We start from the raw sequence: 26,445 nt of genomic DNA on the forward strand, positions 1-26,445 counted from the left end.
GTGATATAATTCTAGATTATATATACCTTGAAATTAGTAATAAAATAAATATTAATCATGTGAATGAAAATGTAAATATATGTAATGAACTGTGTATAATATTGTATATTACGGAAAAGAACGATCTTCAAATAACCCCATTCCTCAAACCAATGAATAAATGTTTCTGCTCTCAATATGCGATCCATTACACAAGAGATGAGAACAAGTCAAGTTGTGATAAAACAATCACTAAAACAGCCTTCCCTGTTTATGAAAAATACATACGAAAAATTGTATTGATAATCAAATTTATTAAGACGCTAATAATACATAATCAAAATACAATAAACATATTAAATAAATATATTTTTGAACTGTTTATAGAAAATAGAATAGCTGTCAGAAATAAAAATAAAATAGATCCAACAAACTTAAAGTTTATAAAGAAGCTATCCTTGATAGATATCATTTCATTAATCCACATATATCTGAATTCAATTTTTCTGTTTATCTCGCTAACTATCCGCAACAACTTCTCAATGATACATCCTTGCTTTATAACAAATTATCCGTCCATTTTAATCCTTATAATAGTAGAACATATTCATAGTCCTATTTTACATCATGTAAACAACATTTGGATATCACTTGTAATCCACACATCAGGAATATTTCAAATGCCCAATTTAATCCACAATATAAAAATCTTTTGTCAATCCATCGCAAGTCAATTACATGTATCACCATCTAACATGTTCCTCTGTAAAAAAAATGCTAGTACTGATTCTGTATGTTCTGCAAACAATAACTACTCCAATTGTTTCCGTAAATACTGTAAACATGGTAAACGCCTACATCATGTACATAGTCCTACAATCTCATTATACTGTTAGATTAACAAACCTACAAATAAATAACAATGAAATTATTATACATGATACAAAAAAAATATATCTGCTTTTTTTTTATTATATATTTATAGTCTCAAATTATGGCAAAAAAGCAATAGTAAAATCTAATGTATGGAGACAATTAAATGAAAATATGTGTTTAAATACATGTATGAATGCTTATATATATTTGTGTTGTTATGTCTCATTTTCTTCCATGAACATTGTGAAGTATGTGCACATATTTTGTTTACCAGTACTGTATATATTTAAATCACAAATAATCATGTACATGTACAAATGTTTTTATAGTATACTGTGTAACTTTAAAACCAAACATTTAATGAAAGTACTTTGTGAATATGATGTGAAACAAATATGTCTCCTTGTAAATGTAGTTTTGATATCAACTACACATATAAACTCTAAATTAAACAATGGGTGAAAATCTTCATATAATATCAATAAACTGTCAAGGTTTAGGCCAAAAAAACAAAAGAGAAAGATTACAATTATGGACAAAAAATCAAAAATGTAACATTCTTTTCATTCAAGAGTCACATTTTATAGAAAATATTGAACAAACAATAAATAAAGAGTTTGATGGCAAAATGTTTCATAGTTATGGTAACACACAATCAAGAGGTGTTTCAATCTTTGTCAAAAACAATTTAAAATGTAAAACAATAAACGAAATAAAAGATAATGAAGGTAGAATAATTTTGATAAACAGAGAAAAAAATGACAATATTTTTACTCTAATAAATGTTTATGCTCCAAATCTACACAAAAATAGAAACAAATTTTTCAAAAAGGTTCAAAATATGATTGAAAACAAGCGTTTGGGTATCCTTATATTAGGAGGTGATATGAACGAAACTCTCTCAATTAATGATAGAAAAACTAATATCATCCCAAGAAACTACAAACCAGTAAATAGCTTAAAAAAACTAATAAAGAAAAATAACTTAACAGATATATGGAGAGAACTTAATCCAAATACTAGTCAATTCACATGGAGAAGGAAAAATGAAACAAACATAGCGAGCAGAATTGACTTCTTCTTGATTAGTCCCGATATAAGACCGCATGTTATAAAAGCAGATATTAGACCTGCAATGATCTCATACACTGATCACCAAGCCATTTCTTTACAAGTTAGACAAAATTCAGAAGAAAGAGGCAGGGGTTTCTTTAAAATTAACAATAGTATACTTAAAGAGCAAAAATATATTGACCTAATAAATGATTTAATCAAAAATTATAAAGTACAAATACTCACCAAAAATTTAAAAACACTCTGGGATATGTTTAAATCAGAGCTAAGAACTGCAACTCTTACTTACTGCAAACAAAGATCATCTGAAAATAAAAATGATATAAAAAATTTAGAAATAAAATTAAGAAAACTAAATGAGAAAACAAATGCAAGCCAAATTATAAAAAACATTGAAAATGAACTTGAACACCTCTATTTAAATAAAGTTAAAGGTGCACAAATAAATTACGCTGTTAAATGTAGATACTAAACTCATTGCTTATGCAATAGCCCAGCGCTTAAAACCAATACTGCTGAAAATAATTCATGGAGATCAAAATGGGTATATCAAAAATAGATATATTGGTTTTAATATACGCCAAATCCAAGACATTATAGACTATGCTGAAACTTTTAACATAGATGGTGCATTACTATTTATTGATTTTTCAAAAGCTTTTGATTCGCTTGAATGGGACTTTATGTATGAAGCCCTTATAAAATTTGGTCTACCAAACTCTTTTATTAAATGGGTTAAAACATTATATAAGAATATTAAAGGCTGCATGCTAAATAATGGGTGGATTTCAGAAACTTACAATGTATCTCGCGGGATACGTCAAGGCTGTCCGTGCAGCTCTCTAATTTTCACAAGTCTGCCTGTCCAGAATAATGTCAATTTATGTGAATTGTTTTTTATGAATATTGGTTACATTTATTGTTTCGTTATCTGATAGTTATCAAAGGTATCAGGATTATAAGTTAGTACGCCAGACGCGCGTTTCGTCTACATTAGACTCATCAGTGTCGCTCATGTCAAAATATTTATTAAGCCAAACAAGTACGAAGTTGAAGAGCATTGAGGATCCAAGCAGTAGAAATTCTTGCATGCAAAATAAGACAAGATACTGGTATTAAGGGATTTCAAATAAAATTAGATTCCAAAACACATAGTCTGAAAATCTCACAATTAGCCAATGACACAACTCTTTTTTTTTAAATGCAAGCAAGAAATTAGCTATGCTCTGAATATTATTGAAATATTTGGAACGCTCTCAGGTCTTAAACTCAACCGATCGAAAACAGAAGGAATATGGCTAGGCAGACTAAAAAGCTGTAAAGATAAATATGAAGACATTAACTGGAATAAAGAACCTATTAAAAGCCTAGGTGTATACTTTGGACTTAATAAAAATGAATGTGACAAATTAAATACTGAAAAAATTCTAAGAAAGTCTCAAGATACAATCAATAGCTGGAACAGAAGAAATCTCACAATGATAGGTAGAATAACAGTAATTAAATCTCTCATCTTACCAAATTTAACTTTCTTGGCATCAGTAACAACCATTTCCAAAGAATTTTTAAATGAATTTAAAAAATTGATTTACAACTTCATCTGGGGTAATAAAAAAGAAAAAGTTAAAAGAATCACGCTATGTAAAGATTACTTGGAAGGAGGCCTTAAAATGATCAACATTGATGATTTTTTATCAGCTATACAATTATCCTAGGTCAAACGTTTAACATCAACACAATTTGCAAACTGGAAAGTCATTCCCCTTTTCTTTTTCAATAAATTTGGAGAAAACTTTTCTTTATTTAACATGAATCCAGGTAGCATAAAAGCAATCCCAAAACTCAGTAAAACAATCCCTCTTTTCTATTTAGAAATAGTGAAAAGTTGGTTTAAGATAAAAAAAAATATCTCTGAAATAAAAACCAACAGTACAAATTGTATTAATATAAGACAACAATACATATGGGGCAATAAACATATAAAATTTCAAAACAAATGTTTAATATTCTCACATTGGATAACCAATGGAATACTATTTATTAATGATATAATAGATGAAGCAGGAAATATATCACAAAAGGCAGTATTAGATAAATTGACCCTCAAATCCAACTGGATATCAGAACTATCGAGAATAAGAGCTGCAATACAAAAAAAATGGCAAATGATAATGAAATCAGATAACTCGCGCAATACTCAAGTTAAAACAGATAAAAGGCTATACTTAAAAACACAAAATAATACAAAATTGATCAGAATTGAAAACCTTCCATCAAAAGAAATTTATAAAAGTATTAGCTCATGTTATATACTGGAAAAACACCAATTGGCTTTCTTAAATGGAAAACACAATTAGAATTAGATTCATCAAGCCATTTGTACAAAATGCTGAACTTTATATTCAATAGTTTACAAGTAAACACACTAAAAATATTCAGATGGAAGTTACTTCATTATATACTTCCTTGTAAACAACTATTGTACACCTGGCATCTGAAAAATGATGACCAGTGCCATATTTGAAACCAATTAGAAAACTATGAACATTTTTTCATTTCATGCAAATACTTTAAAAAACTTTTGGAAAAAGGTCAAAATACTCCTTGATAAAATAAAAATGGGAACACACATAATCACCTTCAAAAATCTAATACTAGGCTACAAAATATATGATAAAAATTATTATGACATTAATCTATTTCTCACTGTAATATTATTCTCTATTCATAAATCTACATATGCATCAGAGTATAAACTAAACAATGTTGATGTCTATAGAATATTTAAAACAGAATTTAAACAACATTATGAAAACATGAAACTTCTTGATAAAACAACAAGCAGATTTTTGAATGATGTTTATAAAAAAATATAAGAACCAAAATGTATTATTGCGCATGATCATTCTTCTGTATTACTATATATATCATGTAGAAAAACTCAAATGTAAACAAATGTATTATTTTAAGATGTTTAATGTGACGCATGGTCAATGTTTACCTGTAGGACATGATTTTTGACCCGTACTGTCTACGGTCTAATTACTAGAAAATATCTAATATTTTAGGATAAAAAAAAATCCTTCTTGATCAATTTATCATAAATCATGGGAATATAACAAAACTCACATTTAGAAATACTCAATTTAGATCCTTTGTTCATGAAATCATTCCACGTGTTATCCTTCAATCATTCGATCATCTCAATTTTCACGAGATTATGCCGATCAAGGTTAAGGGTCAATGATTAAATTATAACCAACATCGGATAATGAATAGTACAACTTCCGTATTTACGTTACATTATGATGACCTCCACAGAACTAAGAACTCAGACAAATTGTTAAAATCAATGTATTGTATTTATAATAACTAATCATAATTAATATATATATATATACCTATAAATTTACTGTATAATCTCCCTGGTTAAACAGTAACTAATTCACAGGGATACCCGGCTGAATGCTGTGAGTCGAGTAATTTGTTAAACAGCAAAGAAATGTGCAATAAAAGATTTATCGTTTAAAAAAAAAAAAAAAAAAAAAACATCTGCTGCATCGTCCATTTCTATATCTGCTTTCCCTTGTGTAAATGTACCTGATGCATGGTTTTTCAAGGTGAATGAATCCTCCTGTCTCAAACAAGTTTAGATATTTAAAATCTGACAGGCCTTCCGGAGGGAAAACCCTAAAGACCTAGGTTAAATTGTCTATCTAAATGATTGTAGTATACGCGGTAGAGGTTAATTAACGCGAGTACAATGTCAGCATTTTCCTTTTCCGTTGATGTTTTTTGTGGCACATCCAAACACAAACCGGGAATAACAGCCTAGAATGTTGCAGACGTAATCAAGTCCTTTCTATAAATAAGGCAGTTTCTGCAAGTCTGTCCGTCATGGACCATTTCGGTAATGGCTGGAATTGGCCTTCTAGTCCTTGTGTTAGGAAGTTCAACAGCTGCATTACAGGTAGAGCAGGTAATTTCATTTTAAAATATGATTCTTATACTCTCTTCATGCACGGAAAACATCATGTCTTAGTGTCTCATTTATAGTATCATTTTGTCTCTCACCTAAAAACTTAAGTATAATCGATCAAATGTCTCATATGTTTATGGCTCTTTTACAAGATAGGACTTATTCCCAATTCGCTATATTTTTCTGCGTGCCATTTGTACTTCTGCAAATAAATATCGAGTTGAACATTAAATTAAGGCTTGGCAAAGATTGAGTTTGAATAAAATTATCGATACAAAATGAAAATTAACCTCTTTCAACTGTTTTGGCAATGATGGTATACGCCGATGGTCCTCTCGTGTATCGGGTCTTCTGTATCTTTGCTTCCCCTGGTCCTTTCACTTTAGCATTTCTATTGCCAATCCACATCTTAAATTATATAAAAGTATCAAGTAAATAATTAATGTACTTAAAATTTTACCCTTTTTTACTCTTACATTCCCTTATAAAGATGATGTTTCTTATTGTATCATAATAAACCACCAACAAAGTATATTTTGTAACTGGAACAAGGCAGATATCTGTGTAGCACTCAGAACAAGACAACCTCTCAGCAACACTCTTAATGGCATCATAACAGTTTCTGCTGGTGTTTTTCATCCTTCTTTCATATGCCAGCTCCAAGATTTCTTTTTCTCCATTCAGAAAATCAATTCAATTGTTTTTCTGTGACATTCACATTCATAAAAGAAAAAAAATGTCAATGCAGAAAGTTATGTGTTATGTTTGCAGAAATTTAAATTATATTTTAGACAACACAACACGATTTTTTTCGTCTTTGGCCAAAGTTTATTTATTTCAATTCGAGCTTCACTGGCATCGCCAAACTCTTATTTCAGACTTGCAATAGAAAATAGAAAATGCGCAAACAAGTTTTGACATTTTAAATCTGACAGGCCTTCCGGAGGGAAATTTACATTTTGCTGTTGTAAAACAACGTTAATTTGATTGTCTAAGACAGCAACTCGATGCTTAGTTACAGACTTCTCTAGATTTTTTCTTATTATTCATAAGACAGACTTCGTAAAAGAGGCTTATTTATCAATTAAAGATTTTAATACAAGAAGAGCTATATGTATTATGAGAATAGGTGCTCACTGCCGGTCGGGAGAAGACCAAGTGACCATATTTCTATACGGGTGACATTTATTTGTGTCCTGGCAATATCACAAGAACCATTACTGATGAATGGTGAAAGTGAAAATCGTCAATATCAAATTTGACCTCCATTTGGTCATCAGTATCAACATATTAAAATTTGAAAAGCTTAGATTGAATGGTTCATGAGTAAATACAATAACTTGAATGGAAACTCCATTTTTCAATCTTTCAAGAACCATAACTCCTGAACGGTAAGAGTCAAAATCGTCATTATTGAACTTGACCTTCATTTTGTCATCAGTAACAACATATAAAAATTTGGGATGCTTTGGTAGAACAGTTCATGCGTAAATGCACGGACACGACTGGAAACTCCATTTTTCAATCTTTCAAGAACCATAACTTCTGAACGGTAAAAGTCAAAATCCTTATTATTGAACTTGACCATCATTAAGTTGTCAGTAACAACATATTTAAATTTTAAAAGCTTTGGTTGAACGGTTCATGAGTTAGTGCACGGACAACAATTGATTGCCGCCCGCCGTACATCCCCAAATCAATAACCGACATATTTGTCCCAAAAATCCGGTTAAAATGAAAAAGACAAACAGAAAAACAATAGTACACACGAGAATCATCAGATACATAGTAAATTTACGGGTTGGTCCTTTTTATAGACTTTTATATATAAGTCTCCAGAGGCGGATTTAAAGGGGGTATGGCCCTCCTTTTCTTTTTGTAGTGTTTGTATCTTTATGTTATTTTTAAAGGAGAAATTCAATTAAGTATTAAATTTACAGATCTAGCCATTTAATAAAGGGGGAGTTCCCAACCCAGGACAAAAAGGGGGTCCAACCATATGTCCCCATTCAAATGCATACATCGGCCAAAAAAGGGAGTTCCAACCACCGAAACACTCCCTCCCCCCTCTTGGATCCGCCAATCCTTTAAAATTGGTTGCTTACATAGGGATTTACTGAAGCATGACCGGAGAACAATTCGAGTTTACTTTTTGTGTTTCATTTAAGAATGATTGCAAATGCATTCCTGATAGAAGGTACTTTAATTGGGTCTTAAATGATTTCACCACCAGACATGGGTATCCTTGTCATGGTTCTCTGTTCAAGAATTCATAACTGACGAATGTCAAGACACGGCAAACATTTCATTCTTAAGTCTGGAAGTTTTGGAATCCGAATGACCCTATTTTCCTCAGCATACAACAGTGGGGTTGAAACATCTTTCACAGGTACAACACAATTTGGAAAGTTCCTGCTCCTTTCCACAAAATAACACCTGGAACCAGTATCATAGTCTAGATATCCAAACCAGCTTATAAAGTCAAGATCTTCACCACTACAACCGTAGAAGAGCGAAATGAATCCAACACAGTTATTTAACAGCACCTTAGACCCTCTTTCCTTTTGTGTTTCACTCTCAATGGTCGTATTTCGGTAACCACCATGTTCTTGCATGGTGGAAGGTTGAGATGAGGGGTGAAACAGGTCTTCCCATGAAGTAGGCACGTATGCCGAGTAATTCCACTGGAGAGGCATGACGTGTGACTGGGTTGTGTCGACCGGGATATAGACTGCTCTCTACGCACTTGACTGTCTTCTTCAGTGGTTCCAAGAAACCACTATGCTCCAACATGGAGAGTAACCATTGTTCCTAAAAATAAAAAAAATGAAAAAAATATGAAACTTGAAGTCCGGTAGAACTGAAGTATTTCAATTATGTCCGGTCTCTTCCTGTATCATATATATAAACAACAAATTGACATATCACGTCACAAATAACAATGGAAGTCAAATTATAAGCCAGTTATAAAAATAAACGTGATATCAAACATCTCCTTAGTAAATCAAACTAGGACACACATCTCCTAAGTAAATCACTTATGATTGTCCTAGTAACATCAAGTGGGGACCCACAGGATAGATTTTTACTAAATGGGGACAATAGAAATTTTGAGAAAACGTTACTTTCAAGTTTTATTAGTTGATTATATGCTTTTTTCTTGTGCCTTTGAATCAGGGAAGATATAGCAATATACTGACATCTTTGCAATCAATGATTGGAGAATTTTAGACTTTTATCTATCTATCTTACTACCAATTATAATTGTGAGTGAACTCATAAAGTGGTATCAAAAATATAATTTGGTGCACTGACACAAGTAATACGACTGACGCCAGACTAGGACACAACAAGCTTTCATGAACATCTGAAACATTGTCAGTACATAGAAAATAAACTAATTGTATATGGAAATGTCATCAACATATTGTTTTCCTTTATCAACAAACCTCAGTATCAGCCGTTGCACTATATAAGTATTTATTGTCAGATTCTTGTTCTATCTCTGTTAATTCGTCATCCTGTCCTGTCTCCTCCTGTATCATATATATCATATATATAAACAACAAATTTATATATCACGTCACAAATATCATTGGAAGTCAACTCATAAAGCCAGTTATACAAATAAACGTGCACGTGATATAAAACGAGTTATCTCCTAAGTAAATCATACTTTGACACACATATGCTTGTCCTAGTAACATCAAGTGGGGACACACATGATAGATTCTTAACATGTGCAAATCTGTCAATCATATGTTTCATTTGAGTCTAACAAAGACACGTGTCAACGAGAATCAGCCAGTGTGAACTAAAAGGAGTAGGTCCGGTCCGGTAAGGACCGATTTTGGCCTTAAATTTCAGTTTCATCTGACGAAAGATTTTTACAACTTTTTAAACACTTAAGTGTCTATTTTATATGATTCAATAAATTTACGTGAAAGATTTTAACTTATTTAGTCATAAAAAAACTATCCGAATAATGCTCAAATATGAAAAATCTACCAAATATGCGAAAAAATGTCACTTTTCAGATGGTTTTTGTTAGAAACGAAAGTGGCCGTATCCTAGTTCATCCTCTATCTTGACATATGTTATGTATTATCATCAAATACAACTTCCATTTCAATATTTTGGATGAACACGAATGCGGCCACTTTCGTTTTACACGGAAACCGTCTTAAATTTAACTAAAATGCTGGAATTGTGAAGATTTCAGTTATTTAGCATGACTTATTGGTGCTAGTTTCCAATATATGTGCATTCTACTGTCAAAAACAGCCCATATTTATGTAGCAGAACCATTCTACTATTAAATAAATAACTAAAAGTTTACATTTTGACAATTTTGTAAAACTGCTATATTTTGGGGCCGAAAAGAGGTCTTACTGGACCTACTCCTTTGCACGTTCCATTGATAGAAAAGACAAAATGTTTGATTCTTCAATAAAAAAATTAAACATAATGATTATCATATGCATCTAAAACTTGCACATGCAAAAGCATGTAGCTCATCCTTTTATAAATCAAATTATCGAACAAGGAGTAAATGATTTGTTAACGAAAGGTTTGAAATAAATACCAGGGCCATTATTCAACTATAAACCTAAGAAGACTTAGAATGATTATGCAAAGGTATTTCTGATGAATCGTTTAATGGTTCCTCAACACTGTTGCACAATTAATAGAAAACCTGAATCAGGACAGACTATATGAAACAACGCTTTTAGAAAATGAACAAAGTTTGGATAGAAATGTTATAGACAAATTGTTTTCAACAAACCGTTCGTCTTTTCTTGCCATATTTCTGTTCTTCTTTTTCTTTCAATCCTCGTTTATCCTGTATTATATTTGTTAACAACAAATTTACAAGTTAAGTCACAAATAACAATGGAAGTAATTGGAATATTTTCTTTATGATCTTTTCCTTTTTTCTTAGTTTAATTGAAATAGAACCAAGCATTTTCACAATTAATGCTTAAGAGTCTAAGTTAAATGAAATGGAAAACGTAAAAAAAAAAAAAAAATTAAGATGGAATACAAAATACACTAAGAAGAACATGAAGTTAAATATAAACGTAGAGACAAATACTTGGAAATCTGAATCATGTTACAGAATATCTGCAGAAGAGTATTTTAGTTTTGTACCAAACTTGGACAGAAGCTTTTTTATGATCAAAAGCTAGTTTCTAGAATAAAATTTTGTAAAAAAATTGTACCTGTGTATCTGTATTTTACCTAAACATGGACTTGATTTTTCTTCCAGTTAACATTACAAACAGTCTGCAGTTAAGGTTTTAAAACATTTATTAGATTCATAAACTATCTTGGATTTTTATCAAACTTTGACAGAAGCGTTTTACGACGATCCTTTGCGTATCCACTGGAATATTTTTTTGATTTTTTCCCCCATATTTGTTGAGCCTGTGATAACAGCAAAAGTAGACGAGACACTGGGTTCCACAGAACCCTTGCACATTTTTGGTCGGTTTTGCACTTAATTTTAAGCGGAATCTTTGAATATTTAAGAATCAAGGCTTATTTTATTTGAAAACGGTTCACTGGTTAAATGAGTTTATTTTTTAATTCTTTGAAGTGAATAAAACATGTTAGTTTGCAAATAACAAGATTTGATTAATGGTAAAGCTCTTCAGTTGTTTAGCTTGAAGTTATTTATAGATTTCTGGTTAAAAAGGTTTGGGGTAATTATTTGTGACTAAATTTAAGTTTAATTAACGTGTACAAAAGTCAGTCTCAAATGCACACCATGAGCAGTTGGGGAAGATTTCAAATGCAAACACTTTTTAACTTAGTGATCTTAGAAACATGAGACATTTTTTTTTGATGATGAATAATCATATGCAGGTACTTTAAAATGTTTACTAAAATTTGTACTTAACTGAATTATTTAATTACAGAGAAATGCCATATCCCTTATACGAATTGGTCCTTTTATTCAAATGACTTAGTAATCCTGGTTTTATTATGTATTGGAAACAATCTTGATCCTTTCCAGTGGTTCCTGAATACTGATGGTGTCACTGTGAAAGCATATTCAGGACAGAACATTTTTCCCTCAGGGGTTTACTTTCTGGTTCTTTTACAGGTTGATTGAATATTTAATATACCATAGAAAAAGATGTGGTGGGATTGCCAATGATACGACACCACAAGAGACAAAATGACACAGAAATTGACAACTAAAGGTCACCATACGGCCTTCAACACAAGTAAAGTTGATATTGCATGTGTAGACAGCTATACTACAAAAATGATGTGGTATAATTGCAAATTTATGAGACAACTCTGAAACAGAGACCAAAATGACACAGACTTCAACGACTATAGATCATGCGCAGCCTTCAACAATGAGCAAAGCTGATATCAATTAGTTCGCTTTACAAGTCTACTTACTGGTCCTGAAATAATTCTCATAAATTCTTGTCTATACATTAGTGGTTCCATGCTTGAAAGGACCAATATATTAAGATTGGGCTAGTAACTTATTGTCTAGGTGTGTGCCACCTTTATTCATAAATGTTTAACCCCAGGCGTATTTACACGTTTGAGTTTTACTCTTAACACATAATTAATACAGTGATAGTGTGGGATTGTACTTAATTTTTGAGTGGAAATATACTGAGAAATTTTAATAGAGGAGCAGATTATTTTTTAATACCAGAACTACCATTATATGACTACGTTTACTGAGTCTAGGATTGTAAAATTGGTATAGTCAGATCCTTAAATATCTCCAATCAATTATGGTATTCCTGTTGGGAGATTTATTATAATAACGTGGCCATTAGAGCAGTCTAGACCTTCATTATCAACCGTTGGGAGAAAGATTCCTGGAAGATTCTCATAACTGAATCATGATACATGTAGGTAATGAACCTTAAACAAATCATTTATAAACTGGTCATTGTTGGTAGCATAGACCGGTAAAAATAATACCAAATAAAACTTTAAAATATTATAATCTGACACTATAACAGGAAATAAGCCTAAGCCGAACCCTACCCTAGACATACATATAGCTTTGATGGAAAAGTTGTTTGCTGTAGATATTAAGCTGTTGCTTTATTTCAGTATCTCTACACATTGCGAGACACAAATATAACATTGAAATGACAACATAATATTACAGGACTACAATACAAATAAATAGGAGAACATATTAGACAAAGAAACACATGCTTAATATATAACAAAAGGCATCAAGTTTAAAATTCAATACGCCTAAAACGCGCCTCGTCAACACAAGACTCACCAGTGACGCCAAGATATAAAAGATCGAAAGTGAAAAAAAGTACAAAGTTGTACAGCACTGAAGATCAAAAGTTGAAAAAAGGTTGTGCCAAATACGGCGTTGTTTTAATGCTTGGGATAAGAACATCCTTATTATTTAGAACAATTAATGCTATTGCAAACAGTAAATTTTATCAAATGAATATGAAAGAGATAAACATAATAAAACTGAAGTATTAAATAATTACAGAAAACTGAACCCACATAATGCTAAGACCAACACAGAATAGACACACCCGACTGAAAAGGATTTCCTCAAATGCTGCTGAAAGTTCCAATTTGCTTTGTCGATTGCTCTCACAACTGACCAGTTCTTCTCGGAAAGTGATGGTAACGATGGATAATGAGTCTGACAGGCTAAGCGAATAGCATTGATCTTCTAAGTTGCTATCTGTCCTTTTATAGAAGCTTTCCTTCGAAACACTTTCCTTTTTACATTTTTGTTCATTACATCTTCTATGGAGCAAATATTCCTAAAGAGGTAGACGGTATATCGTCAACAAGAATCGCCTGCAGATATATTGGCATCTTGCAGATGGTTGTCAGGGATCTGGTTGTATGTCGATATCGTAGGTGCTGGTTGAAACAAGTGCAAATTGGTTTTAACAGAAGAAGTTTTGTTTTGTAAAATTGTTGTCAAACGCAAAGATAAAAACTGTGGGTAAATCACTGGTGTTCTAATGTTGAGAGAAATTGGCGCAATAAGTTCTTTATCTGGAATGTTGCTCTGGCATCTGGCAGTTCAGTTCAGCGTAGATGACTCTGGCTGATGATGTTGACAATATGTTGCTACTGTTCAATGTTGTTAGTTTATTTTGAAGATTAAGAAGAGTCATGCTGTTATTTTCAGCCTAAATTATGTCCTGGAGAGGTATTTTTCTGCCATACATTTGTTTGTTCAGTTCTGTTAATTGGCCGTCCTTGTTAATGGTGCTGAATTTGAACATTTTAGGTGCTACTTGTATTCCAATATTATTAATGCCTTTGCCTTTTAGGCTTCTTAAAATACCTTTAATTGTTTTGATGGTCTTGGGGTTGCTTAAGAAATTCTGGACTTCAACAATCTATGTTTTTAGCTCTCCGAACTCTTTTCAGGTGGTCTCTACCACTAATTCTGCTTTGTTTGTTTAAATGATTCCACAGGAGGGGCTGATGCCAACAACAGTCTACTTTGCCTAGAAGATTTCAGCAAACTACCTTTAAGTAGTAACTGGTATTTTAAACTTAACTTTCCAGTACGTGTGCATAGCATTGTCCGAGAAAAAAACATTTTCACCTTATCAGACAACAAGGTTGTCAAAAAGAAGGTACCATCTGAAAAACTTCAGATAACATCAGATACAGTTGTGTATAGTGTTTAAAGAAAAAAAACTAATAGATTCTACTGTTGTATATAATGTATGTTTAAAGACTAGAAATTGTTGTATATAGTGTTTGACTGTTCGTTTATAATTAAACAAACCATATCAGTATGTATTTTAAACATGTTAATGCTGTATAAGATTTTTACATGTATATAACACGTTCTCATCTAAAATTAGAAATTCTCATATGCCACTTCACTTAGACTCCACATGCAACACGACGGGTGCCGCATGTGGAGCAGGATCTGCTTACCCTTCCGGAGCACCTGAGATCACCCCTAGTTTTTGGTGGGGTTCGTGTTGTTTATTCTTTAGTTTTCTATGTTGTGTCATGTGTACTATTGTTTTTCTGTTTGTCTTTTTCATTTTTAGCCATGGCGTTGTCAGTTTGTTTTAGATTTATGAGTTTGACTGTCCCTTTGGTATCTTTCGTCCCTCTTTTATTTGTGTGTGTAAAAGCTACATCGTTTGACATGACTGATATAATTTGCGTTAAAAAGTCACTGTATAGCATAATTTATATTTGTCTGCTATTTTTTTGCAAGATTGTTGTTCTTTTTGTGTAACTGCAAAATGCAAACTGCATTATTTTAGCATAATCTGTTTTTATAGGATGCTAGAATGATCTATTTTAAAACTCTGGAAATAGTTGAGGCGATTAAACCTTCATAAATTACTCAATCTATATTTTTGTAACTTTTTGGAATTTTTGGTCCTCAATGCTCTTCAACTTTGTATATGTTTTGGCTTTTTCACTATTTTGATCTGAGCGTCACTGATGAGTCTTATGTAGACGAAACGCGCGTCTGGCGTATGAAATTATAATCCTGGTACTTTTGATAACTATTTACACCACTGGGTCGATGCCACTGCTGGTGGACGTTTCGTCCCCGATGGTATCACCAGTCCAGTAGTCAGCACTTCGGTGTTGACATGAATATCAATTATATGGTCAACTTTGATAAATTTTATGTTTACAAAACTTTGAACTTTTCGAAAAACTAAGTATTTTCTTACCCCAGGAGTAGATTACCTTAGCCGTATTTGGCACAACTTTTTGGAATTTTTGGTACTCAATGCTCTTCAACTTTGTATATGTTTTGGCTTTTTCACTATTTTGATCTGAGCGTCACTGATGAGTCTTATGTAGACGAAACGCGCGTCTGGCGTATGAAATTATAATCCTGGTACTTTTGATAACTATTTACACCACTGGGTCGATGCCACTGCTGGTGGACGTTTCGTCCCCGAGGGTATCACCAGCCCAGTAGTCAGCACTTCGGTGTTGACATGAATATCAATTATATGGTCATTTTTATAAATTTTATGTTTACAAAACTTTGAACTTTTCGAAAAACTAAGTATTTTCTTACCCCAGGAGTAGATTACCTTAGCCGTATTTGGCACAACTTTTTGGAATTTTTGGTCCTCAATGCTCTTCAACTTTGTATATGTTTTGGCTTTTTCACTATTTTGATCTGAGCGTCACTGATGAGTCTTATGTAGACGAAACGCGCGTCTGGCGTATGAAATTATAATCCTGGTACTTTTGATAACTATTTACACCACTGGGTCGATGCCACTGCTGGTGGACGTTTCGTCCCCGAGGGTATCACCAGCCCAGTAGTCAGCACTTCCGTGTTGACATGAATATCAATTATATGGTCATTTTTATAAATTTTATGTTTACAAAACTTTGAACTTTTCGAAAAACTAAGGATTTTCTAACCCCAGGAGTAGATTACCTTAGCCGTATTTGGCACAACTTTTTGGAATTTTGGGTCCTCAATGCTCTTCAACTTTGTATATGTTTTGGCTTTTTCACTATTTTGATCTGAGCGTCACTGATGAGTCTTATGTAGACGAAACGCGCGTCTGGCGTATGAAATTATAATCCTGGTACTTTTGATAACTATTTGTTAGACTTTTATGCCATTTCCCTAACATATATATTACATAGCATTAACCAATCTTTATTTGAAATGCATCAGTGAATAGTATGCCAACATCAGTCTTTTTTCTCATACTTCTATTTGTCAGGTCTCTTTTTTTGCATACCGACATAGAGTATTTTGAAATGTCATTTTATCGATTAATTTCCATATGTCTGCATTCTTCTGGTGTATGCTGAAATGTTACTCTATCTAATTAATGATATATCTCAGGTCAGTATGCTAGCATACCAACCTTGTGTATGCAAAACCTCCAATTCTTTTTGATTATTTTTTTTCCAGGTCTGTATGCTAGCATACCAACCTGGTGTATGCTGAACATAATTTTTCTCATAAAATATAAATTCCAGGTCTGTATGCTAGCATACCAACCTGGTGTATGCTGAACCTCCATTATTTTTCAGGTCTGTATGCTAGCATACCAACCTGGTGTATGCTGAACCTAGATTATTTTTTTATTTAATTTTAGTTTTTCAGGTCTGTATGCTAGCATACCAACCTGGTTTTTATTACTGTTTCTTTTAATTACAGCACTCTTCGACACAACGACTTTGTTTCAGACCAACTTCCATAACTTTATATACGATAACATTTTGCCCATCTCTAGTCTGTATATCAGACTGATGCATACGTACACATTTTCTCACAGTAAGTATGCTTGTGATGCGTGTGTTCTTATAACCTTTATGTAAGTTAAACTGACTCGATATAATATTTATTGTCATGCATTACCATGTCAATCTTGGTTGAATTAAATTAAATTAATCATAAATATAAATTGAAATTGAATGCAACACGTGCTAAATGATTGCGTGAAATTTGGTCTTATATCACCTTATAGACATCATTTTGTCATCTGACCGTGGCAGCATTTCCGTTTTTTTAATGAAATTCTCCATGATTACTGAACTTAGATATAAATTATAAGAAATGACTGTATGATTTCTTATGTCTATTGTTATAACACCAAAAATGGGTTATAAAGTTATCTAGTGAACACAATATTATTATGGCATGTATTTATATCTTTATCATGATGATGGGATACTTGGATTTGCAACTTAACAATTACCCCCAAATAACACTGCCTTGGTAAGCTGCACGTTTCGTATGTTCTATGAAGAAGTGCATCTCGTGTTGGATGAATATTGTCAATTGTTTTTGTCTTTTGCGTGAATAACTGTTTTCTTAACTCATTCACCATTATATTAGCTGTACTAGACAGATCATACAAAAGCACAACATATCGTTCTATTATTTTTAACACTTTTTTAAATTTCCACTTCATTTGGATTCTCAATAACCTGCAGAAATGCGTGACGAAGTGGGACGTTTGTTTGGCGGTGTGTGATGCTTCAAGTTTACAGTCACGTCAGAACGGGGACGTTAAATCCGATGCTTTGTGTTAAGAGGATAAGGAAACTTGCTAAGATGAGTCTTTGATCGAGTTGTCCAAATAGCAACCAAGCTTGAGAAGGATGCTAGAAAATTTGGTTCATCAAGATGAAAGCAGACATCAATGGGCCTTTTACAATGTTGTCATATGTAGGTGTATTTGTAGTCAATTGTGACTTGGAAATAGAAATAAGGTCTTCTTCAGCTCGACAGTAAAATGCTGGATATAGTGGGGCGTTCGTCTGTCTGTTCGGGATGAAAATGTCACGGAGCTCTTCTAAGGCTTTAAAAAACAAATTTTCTTGTAAACATATTTATTATGTACAGGTTCACATAAATACACTTTCATTACAATATATTACATTGATAATATAAAGACATGTGCATTCTCTATCACTAACTATCTTCAATCCTCTCGAATCTCAACATTCATTAACTTTTGGTATTGTGGAGGCCTTCACTACTTTCATAACTTTCTCACGTATAAAAAAGAAATATCTAAATCCAGGAAAGGACAGTTATTACCGAAAAAACTTAATGTATTTACAGTAAGTTCCTTGGGATAAGCAGTATATTGAGAAATTCTTGATTATTTAACGAAAAAAAATCATCATTTGATATAAGTTTACCTTTTATAAAATATAAAATATAAAACAAATTAACTATCAATCTTCTAATTCTCCAACGTGTACACGAAAACAGCTTCTATCGTCAAACATTTATAAACAATTGCTGGACGGAAGTAGGTTAAAAGGCAGTTATTCCTATTTCTCCATTCAATAAGACCTACGTTGAATGCTGTTGAGGAAGTTTATTCTCGTGGTTTATGCACAGTCGGTGGTATGTAGTTCATAACCCTGTCCCGTGATGGATCATCATCTTCAGGTGTTTCGAAAGTTTGAAAGTCATTGGGTGCGCTCGGCTGACAGGTTCTGGACGTCCTGAACGTCTGGAATTAACCGGAAGTCCAGAAAAACAAAATGGAACTGCGTTCAGAACGAGTTCCGTGCGTCCCCAAAAAAAAGGTGGTGCAGATAGAATTCAAAATGGCGACCAAAGGAGTTGAAGGGTAAATTTACAACAGTATTTAGCTTCCAGGGACATCAATAATGAAAAATATTACTCATTTTGAAATCGAATCATCACCTTGTATCACCTACATCATATTGACCTATTTATAAGAGAAAATTTGCGTTGATTGTGTTAAAAACTTCATTTCTGTCTGACAGCCACTGATCAGCGCCGATCGGACAGCCTTTCCCGTCCTGAAGATGTAAATAATGACGACACTGAAATTTTAATTTATACTATAGATTGTGTACAACAAAACCCTGTGTACATGTACCACACATTGTTGGATCAAGGACTTCCGAAAAGGGGGAGGGGCATTGACTGGCTAAGAAAGGACAGTTCTGGTCATGTTTCAGTGATTTTCTATTTCAATATAAATTTCCTCTCAAAAGGTGGGGCCGGGCCACCCCCTGGATCTGCCTATGCCACAACCCCTTTGTCCTTGGGTTACATGCATTGCAGCACTTATTTACACAGGAAGAAATGCAACAAGTGTCTGCCCTTTTTTGCTGGTCAGTGGACCAACTCTTCAACCTTAAAAAAGGGGGGTGGGTCATACAAAATAATATATCGTAGCTGATTTTTTCCCCCCAAGAATACTACAGGTTTAAATTTTGTAATGCAGTCAGACAGTGTTTTATATACGGCCAAATTTTTTTCGGTCGTATATTGGTATAGGTCTGCCGTCGTCTGTCAACATTGGTTTCCGCAGGTTATTTCTTGGTTTGCCTTGACCGATCCTTTTGATATTTTAACACAATGTTACTTATGACAAAATGCAACCTAAGTTCGAAGATGGGGTCCGTGGCCCCTCCCGTTCCAGAAATAGGGGCCAAAATTCAAAAATTACTTTTCCATGCATTTTCTATGGTTTCTTATGCCCAATCAACTTGGTAATTTAAACTAATATTAATTATGACTGAAAAAAAAATCAATCCAAAATTCTTTCAATCCATTAAGGAAGTACTCCAACATGGATAAAGACAAATGAGGCATTCTGAAATGAATGCTCGCAATTACTGAGAGCTACAATGTATCTCAGGAGGCAAAATAGAATGACCAAAGGCAATTTCTACTAAATTTAGAAGTAACTCTGTCACCACACTTTTTTAGCTAGCCGAGTTTGGAGCTGTAACTTCATACACTTAATTAGTACATGTAATTAATACATGATGTTGTATAATGCCAAAAAAGAAACTTACTATAATTTAGTTTTTTAGTGTATTTTGTCATAGACACCAAAGCAATTTTTGTAATTAATGTTTCTTTTACATAGGAAGAAACTAGTATACTGCACGCTCGATGGAGTCAAATACTCTGTTTATGTAGATCCTATGACGAACCACAATTTGAATTCAACAGGTAAGAAACATTAAAAAGATCCAATTTAAATTTCAGATCAGTGGCATGGTGAGGACCAATTTAAAGTGGCCCCTTCCCATTGCAGAAAAAGGGGAGATTACAATTTTGTTATTTTCTGTTGACAGTATACATTTGGATTCTCAAGCATATTGCATACACACAACTGCTTATGCTGCTTTCAATTTTCAAAAAATGTTTCTATGTTTGCTAATAGAGGGCATTATCTGATTGAACAGTACTAACTGTTTAGTTTTATGTGTGTACTGGTATCGGTTGGTATAAAGGAATTTATTTTTAGGAATTGTATGTTGTTGTTGAGTACTTTATTGTTGAAATTTGCATAGTCTGGCACGTTTTTTGTTTTGCAATAAATAGAAAAAAGAAGGGATATGGGGTAAATGCCAAAGAGACAACCACCAACTCCCCGTCAGTAAACGTGTTAAGTTAAACGACTAGAGATCAATGTGCAAGCTTCAGAGAATGGTGAGAGCACTCGGTTGGCACACATCCTCTAGAAGGCCTCTAACAAAAAAGTGTTTACAAGTGGCTAATACTGTCCAACATCAGAATTACCTTACAAAAAGGGTAAAAATGAGACAGATACGATTACTAACCAACATTTTCCTGACTTGGGACGAGCGCATAAAAGCTTACAGACATGTATTTATAATGTCAATTTTCCTAGTCATAATTTTTTAATACATGTACATCATGTACATGTATGCAAAAGAACGGATATGGCAAAATGTCACAAATACAGTAAAAAAACACCAAAAAGAGAGTGAGCCGAAACTTGCATTCAGATGTCACTGCGTACATGGCATAATGAGTATTCAAATTTCAGGTCACATCACCATGACTATGATGTCAGATCATCATATAGATTATTTAAATTTGAATGACACACCCGTGATCAACATATTTTTGATTTTGGACAGCATATATCAGATTTTGGACAGGCACGTAAAACATGCATTGTTTCTTGTTTTACAGTGTACATGTACTACATATGTATATGCAACTACATTCCTTCAAACATACTGTTATATATCTAAACACATTTTGTACTTGTACATTATTTAAACTAACATTTAATTTTTAAATGGAAAATGTATTTAAATACCTATACATTATATACATGTACTTTATTGTGCTTTAGATCCTTTGCTGAAAGCTCAGTCGCAAAAGATAATAATTGATGCTGTGAGGGCTAAAACCAATACAGACGACGACGACACGACAACTGAAAACCAGCAGGAAGGTAAAAAATGTACATTTCCATAGTGGCAATGTATGGATTTTGTACAGTATTTAAATCCGTTTTAGTTCACTTCAGCCAGTGTGGGCGATGTTCATTGTAAAATGTTGTAAGTCTGACAGTCTGACAGTTAACTTTCCACATTCTCATCATCTTTTTCTCATGAACTACTTACAGAATTTACAATACTTTGGAAAATTGCATTTAGTTTTTTTTTCAAGTACAAATATAAAGTTAACTTGAAACAAACCATGCAAATATATAGTACCTAATAGATTTTGTCCCTTTGGTTCAGTTAAAAATTCCAATATGGGCTCCAGTGGACCAAAAGTAGCTCTTGGGATGATGTAAAAAGGTCCAATTCAGTCTATAATGCCGGATGTGGGATTCAGGCTCCTAGTTGCTTCTATTTTACATCTTTTGAGGAATATCAACTAATTATGATTTTCTAGGTCACAAGTGCAAGGTCAATAAGGGCATTGCAACTTTTGTGTATCATTGTATGCCAAGGGGATGCTCCTCTTTATACGGCCCTTTGTTTACTCATGCACATGTATATTGATTTGTTTTCTTGTTAAATGTATAATATTATTTGTCTTACTTTTTAGAAAACAGTAATAGAGCAACTCTCACTTTTTGCGATGTGTGTAGTCAGGGAGTTGAGAGAGGTGTCAGACATGTTTGCCCAGATGTTGAACAAAGTCCAGATGGTAAGACATAATGAAATAACATTGTTTCATGAAAATTTCAAATGCTCAGATCTCACAGCCTGAACAATACATGAAATGTAATTTACAAGAAGTACATGTATATGATGGAAAATGAAGGGATACAGGGTATATGCAGCTTGCATCAAGATTGTAATATGATGAAAAAAGACATGCAGGGAGCTCCAACTTTTTGTCCTACGATTTTTAGCTCACCTCACGAAGTGAGGGGGGCTTATGTGATACCCTCGGCGTCGGCATCGGCGTCGGCGTCCGGTTAACATTTTTGGTTAAAGTCCATTCCTGCTTACTGACAACCCCCACCTCAACTATATTGGTATGTATGATGCACCTAGAGATGCTAAGCACTATGCATGCTTCGGGTGCTGGCTGTGACCTATATTTTACGCTTGAACGACTCGGTTAAGATTTTTGGTTAAAGTCCATTCCCGCTTACTGACAACCCCCGTCTCAACTATAGTGGTATGTATGATGCACCTAGAGATGCTATGCACAATGCATGCTTCGGATGCTGGCCGTGACCTATATTTTACGAATGAACGATTCAGTTAAGATTTTTGGTTTAAGTCCCCCACATCAATTATATTTGTATGTATGATGCACCTAGGGATGCTAAGCACAATGCATGCTTCGGATGCTGGATGTGACCTAGATTTTACGGTTGAATGATTACATGTTATAGAGTCAAAATAGTTAACGAGGTGAGCTTTGTAATCGTTGATTACCTATGTTTTAAAATCTGTGCGTCTTTCGTATCTTGAAAAGAAAAAGTTCAAGATCACTTCTTAAAAACATGGAATTTCAGTTTATGACCTGGGATGTTGTGGGATTGGTGAGCCCCGTTCGAAACCGTCGGTTGGTAGGATTGTCAAATTCAAAACATTTGTAATTTTCTAACACTGTGGGTCTTTTTTCAAAACGTTTTTCTCAAAGATTTTTTTTTGAAGACCTTCCATCATGTTTCTTTGATCAAGTGGATTGTTATTTGTATAACTGAAGTCCGCCTGTGTGTGTGTGTGTCCCTCCATCCAAACAACCAACTGTTAACGCTCTCATGCTAACATTTCTGAATGGAATTTGATCCAGTTTTCACAAAAGGCTTTTGTTTTGAATTCGAAAATGAGTGTCGTTTGACAATTTTTGTTGGGAGTTAATGCCCTTTGAATTTTAGATTATGTGAACAATTCCCTGGTTAGCTTTCTCACACTTATATTTCTTAATGAATTTTGTCAAAATTTTCACAAAATGTTTTTTTTATTATGAAGCCAATGATGTACCTCAGTCAAGTTTGAAAATCAGTGCTGTATGACAATTTAAGACAATCAAATAAACCTGATAGTTCTTCCTTAAATTAGATTTAAAGATTTTGGAATCTGTTGATGCCATATTTATTAACCATCTCATATCTAGCATTTTTGGGGTTTATAAATATAAAATCCTTTTCAGAGTGTACAGTATTCTTTTGTGGTGCAATGTCATTAACTTTTAGATCAATATCATGTTTCCATTGCAGATGAATCCAGCAGTAATAAAGAGGATTCAACAGGTACGAATATAATTTGGACAAAAAGTAATACGTTACTCCTAATTGAGGAGTATAGGGCAAACAAGAATAAAATGGAAAAGGGCATTTTAAGAAAGAAGGTTGTTTGGGAGAAGATTGCTAAAATGCTCTGCTCAAAAGGATTTTCTGTTAATGGTGATCAAGTAAATGGAAAGTGGAAAACATTAATGAGGGGGTACAAGAGTGTGAAGGACAATAACAAAAAATCTGGTGCAGGAAAAAAATCATACGAGTTTGAAGAAGTATTGGATGAACTATTTGAAAATGATCCGATCATTAAACCTGTACTTACCTTAAGCAGCACCGATAATAATAAAAAATCTGCCACTGCTACTGATAAACCAGATGATGAAGAAATAGCAACACCAAAACCAGCAAAAAAGCCAAGAAAGACCACCTCTGCAGACATCGCAGATACCATTAAACAATACTTGCAGGAGTCAAAACAGCATCAGGAAGACACAATAGAAAGACAGGAAAGAATGCATAAGGATCGGATTAACGCCTATAAAGGAGTTGAAGATGCCCTAAGGAGTTTCCTTGCAAAGAAATAGTAATACATGTATATAAAATTTGAACATGTTCAATTCACTGATTGTCATTGTGTTACAGAGTTCATAAAAAATGGGAAAATATTAAAGTATTGAATAATTTCAAATCAACCAATTAAAACAAACATTACAACCGGTCTTTAGAAACTTATGCTTATTGAATGGCAATTAATTTTTTTTGGGTCATGTTTGCTTAATTCAGAATTCTTAGATAAGAAAAAGGCAGGATCAGAGTTTAATAGTACATGTAACACCGTGACTATAAACGGACAGTGCTATTACAGTTGGTCATGTTTTTATTGAAAATTTCCAACCTTTGTACATTATATTTCATATAAATTTTTAGGTGATCGCAAACAAAGAAATAGAGCTTTATGGACTGTCATACTATATGGTATGCTTTCTTGAAATCTGCAAATAATCAGGTCAAATGCTATGGTGACACAAAACACACACACACACAAAGACAGACCAATTCATTTTCAATTGCTTACAATAGTTCGATATTTATGATTTTGGACTGCTTAATGCATTCATTCAAATTTAACATGTATATTTTCAGAATGCAAGATTTGTATGGACAGTGAATCGGATTGCCTAGTTTCACCATGCAACCATTTGGCAATGTGTATGGATTGTGCGAAAATGTTAGATAACTGTCCAATCTGCCGAAAAGATATTTGCAAAAGACTTAAAATCTTCAGATGTTAAACCTTTGTAAATGTTCAAGTGAAACAAGTTTAAATGCATTTAATTTTATAACATTTTGATGTTCATATTATTGAGTATAATACTATATAAGTGTCACCTTGTCCGTCCCTGTGTCTGAAAGTTGTTGTTTCTGAATGTTTTTTTTAACCTGTGTCACCGAAGGCGAAAGAAGGGCAACTCTGTCTGGCCAAAGACTGATATAGCCTTACCTTGTGTAATCTGTAACTCCAAAAGCATTAATTCGACATTCTTAAAAATATGCATAGTTATTGGATAAATATTGAAGATGTACACTTCCTATATTAGGCAGATTCTTAAAATTATTTGTCAAATTTTCATGTATTGAATGCAGCCATTTTCTGGAAATATTGTTTTAATTGGTACCTACTGTGTGTAATCTAAATCTGGAACTTTATTCCAAAATCATGATACTTTGCATAGTCATGAGATAAATATTGAAGATGTGTACTCTCTTTTTTTGCGTTCTTTCCAAATTAGATGCACATCTTCTTACTAGTTTGGTACTGCGTGACACAGGTTAAGTTTGGTCTTGTTTTTTTATAGTCCAGTTTCTTATTACATTTTTATTTTTTAAGATTTTAAGGTATAAAATCTTAACTTGTTATGGATATTTTCTTTTACACTTGTTATACATTTTTATTTTTTAAGATTTTAAGGTATAAAATCTTAATCTAAATTCCAAAATCATGATACTTTGCATAGTCATGAGATAAATATTGAAGATGTGTACTCTCTTTTTTTGCGTTCTTTCCAAATTAAAAAACAGATGCCAATTTTACTGCGTCTGAATCGCTTTTCTGGATTAACCTTCATCAGGAACGCTCAAGTTCAAAAAGTAGGAAAGCAAAAAAATCAAATCAAATGGGAGCATTAACACTGAATAGGGCATAAACAGAACAGCCAAAATCAAATTATCCAATTGTTGAAGTTTAGTCAATATTTTGAAGGTATATTTAGCAGAAACTAAAACAGGTTTTTATTATCTTAATAAACTTTGGTATTTTTGAATGTATTGTCACAAAAGATGCACATCTTCTTACTAGTTTGGTACTGCGTGACACAGGTTAAGTTTGGTCTTGTTTTTTTATAGTACAGTTTCTTATAACATTTTTATTTTTTAAGATTTTAAGGTATAAAATCTTAATTTGTTATGGATATTTTCTTTTACACTTGTTATACATTTTTATTTTTTAAGATTTTAAGGTATAAAATCTTAATTTGTTATGGATATTTTCTTTTACACTTG

General features: G+C 33.0%; 1 protein-coding gene across 3 annotated transcripts; it reads left to right on the forward strand.

Annotated features, from left to right (window-relative positions):
- The first annotated feature begins 18,846 nt into the window (after window positions 1-18,846).
- Window positions 18,847-26,429, forward strand: LOC139495460 (baculoviral IAP repeat-containing protein 7-B-like). 3 transcript variants are annotated; one of them, XM_071283741.1, is made up of 6 exons: window positions 18,847-19,002; window positions 20,281-20,366; window positions 21,526-21,627; window positions 22,233-22,334; window positions 23,866-23,898; window positions 25,030-26,429. In XM_071283741.1, the coding sequence occupies exons 1-6, from the start codon at window positions 18,914-18,916 to the stop codon at window positions 25,176-25,178; spliced, it is 561 nt and encodes a 186-aa protein (XP_071139842.1). In that variant the 5' UTR covers window positions 18,847-18,913; the 3' UTR covers window positions 25,179-26,429. The 3 variants fall into 3 exon arrangements, with proteins under 3 accessions (XP_071139842.1, XP_071139839.1, XP_071139840.1); XM_071283738.1 differs by having other exon boundaries at window positions 23,866-24,469; window positions 25,030-25,158; XM_071283739.1 differs by having other exon boundaries at window positions 23,866-24,478; window positions 25,030-25,155.
- The last annotated feature ends 16 nt before the right edge of the window (window positions 26,430-26,445 follow it).

The sequence above is a fragment of the Mytilus edulis genome, chromosome 11 (assembly GCF_963676685.1).
Source record: "Mytilus edulis chromosome 11, xbMytEdul2.2, whole genome shotgun sequence".
NCBI lineage: Eukaryota > Metazoa > Mollusca > Bivalvia > Mytilida > Mytilidae > Mytilus > Mytilus edulis.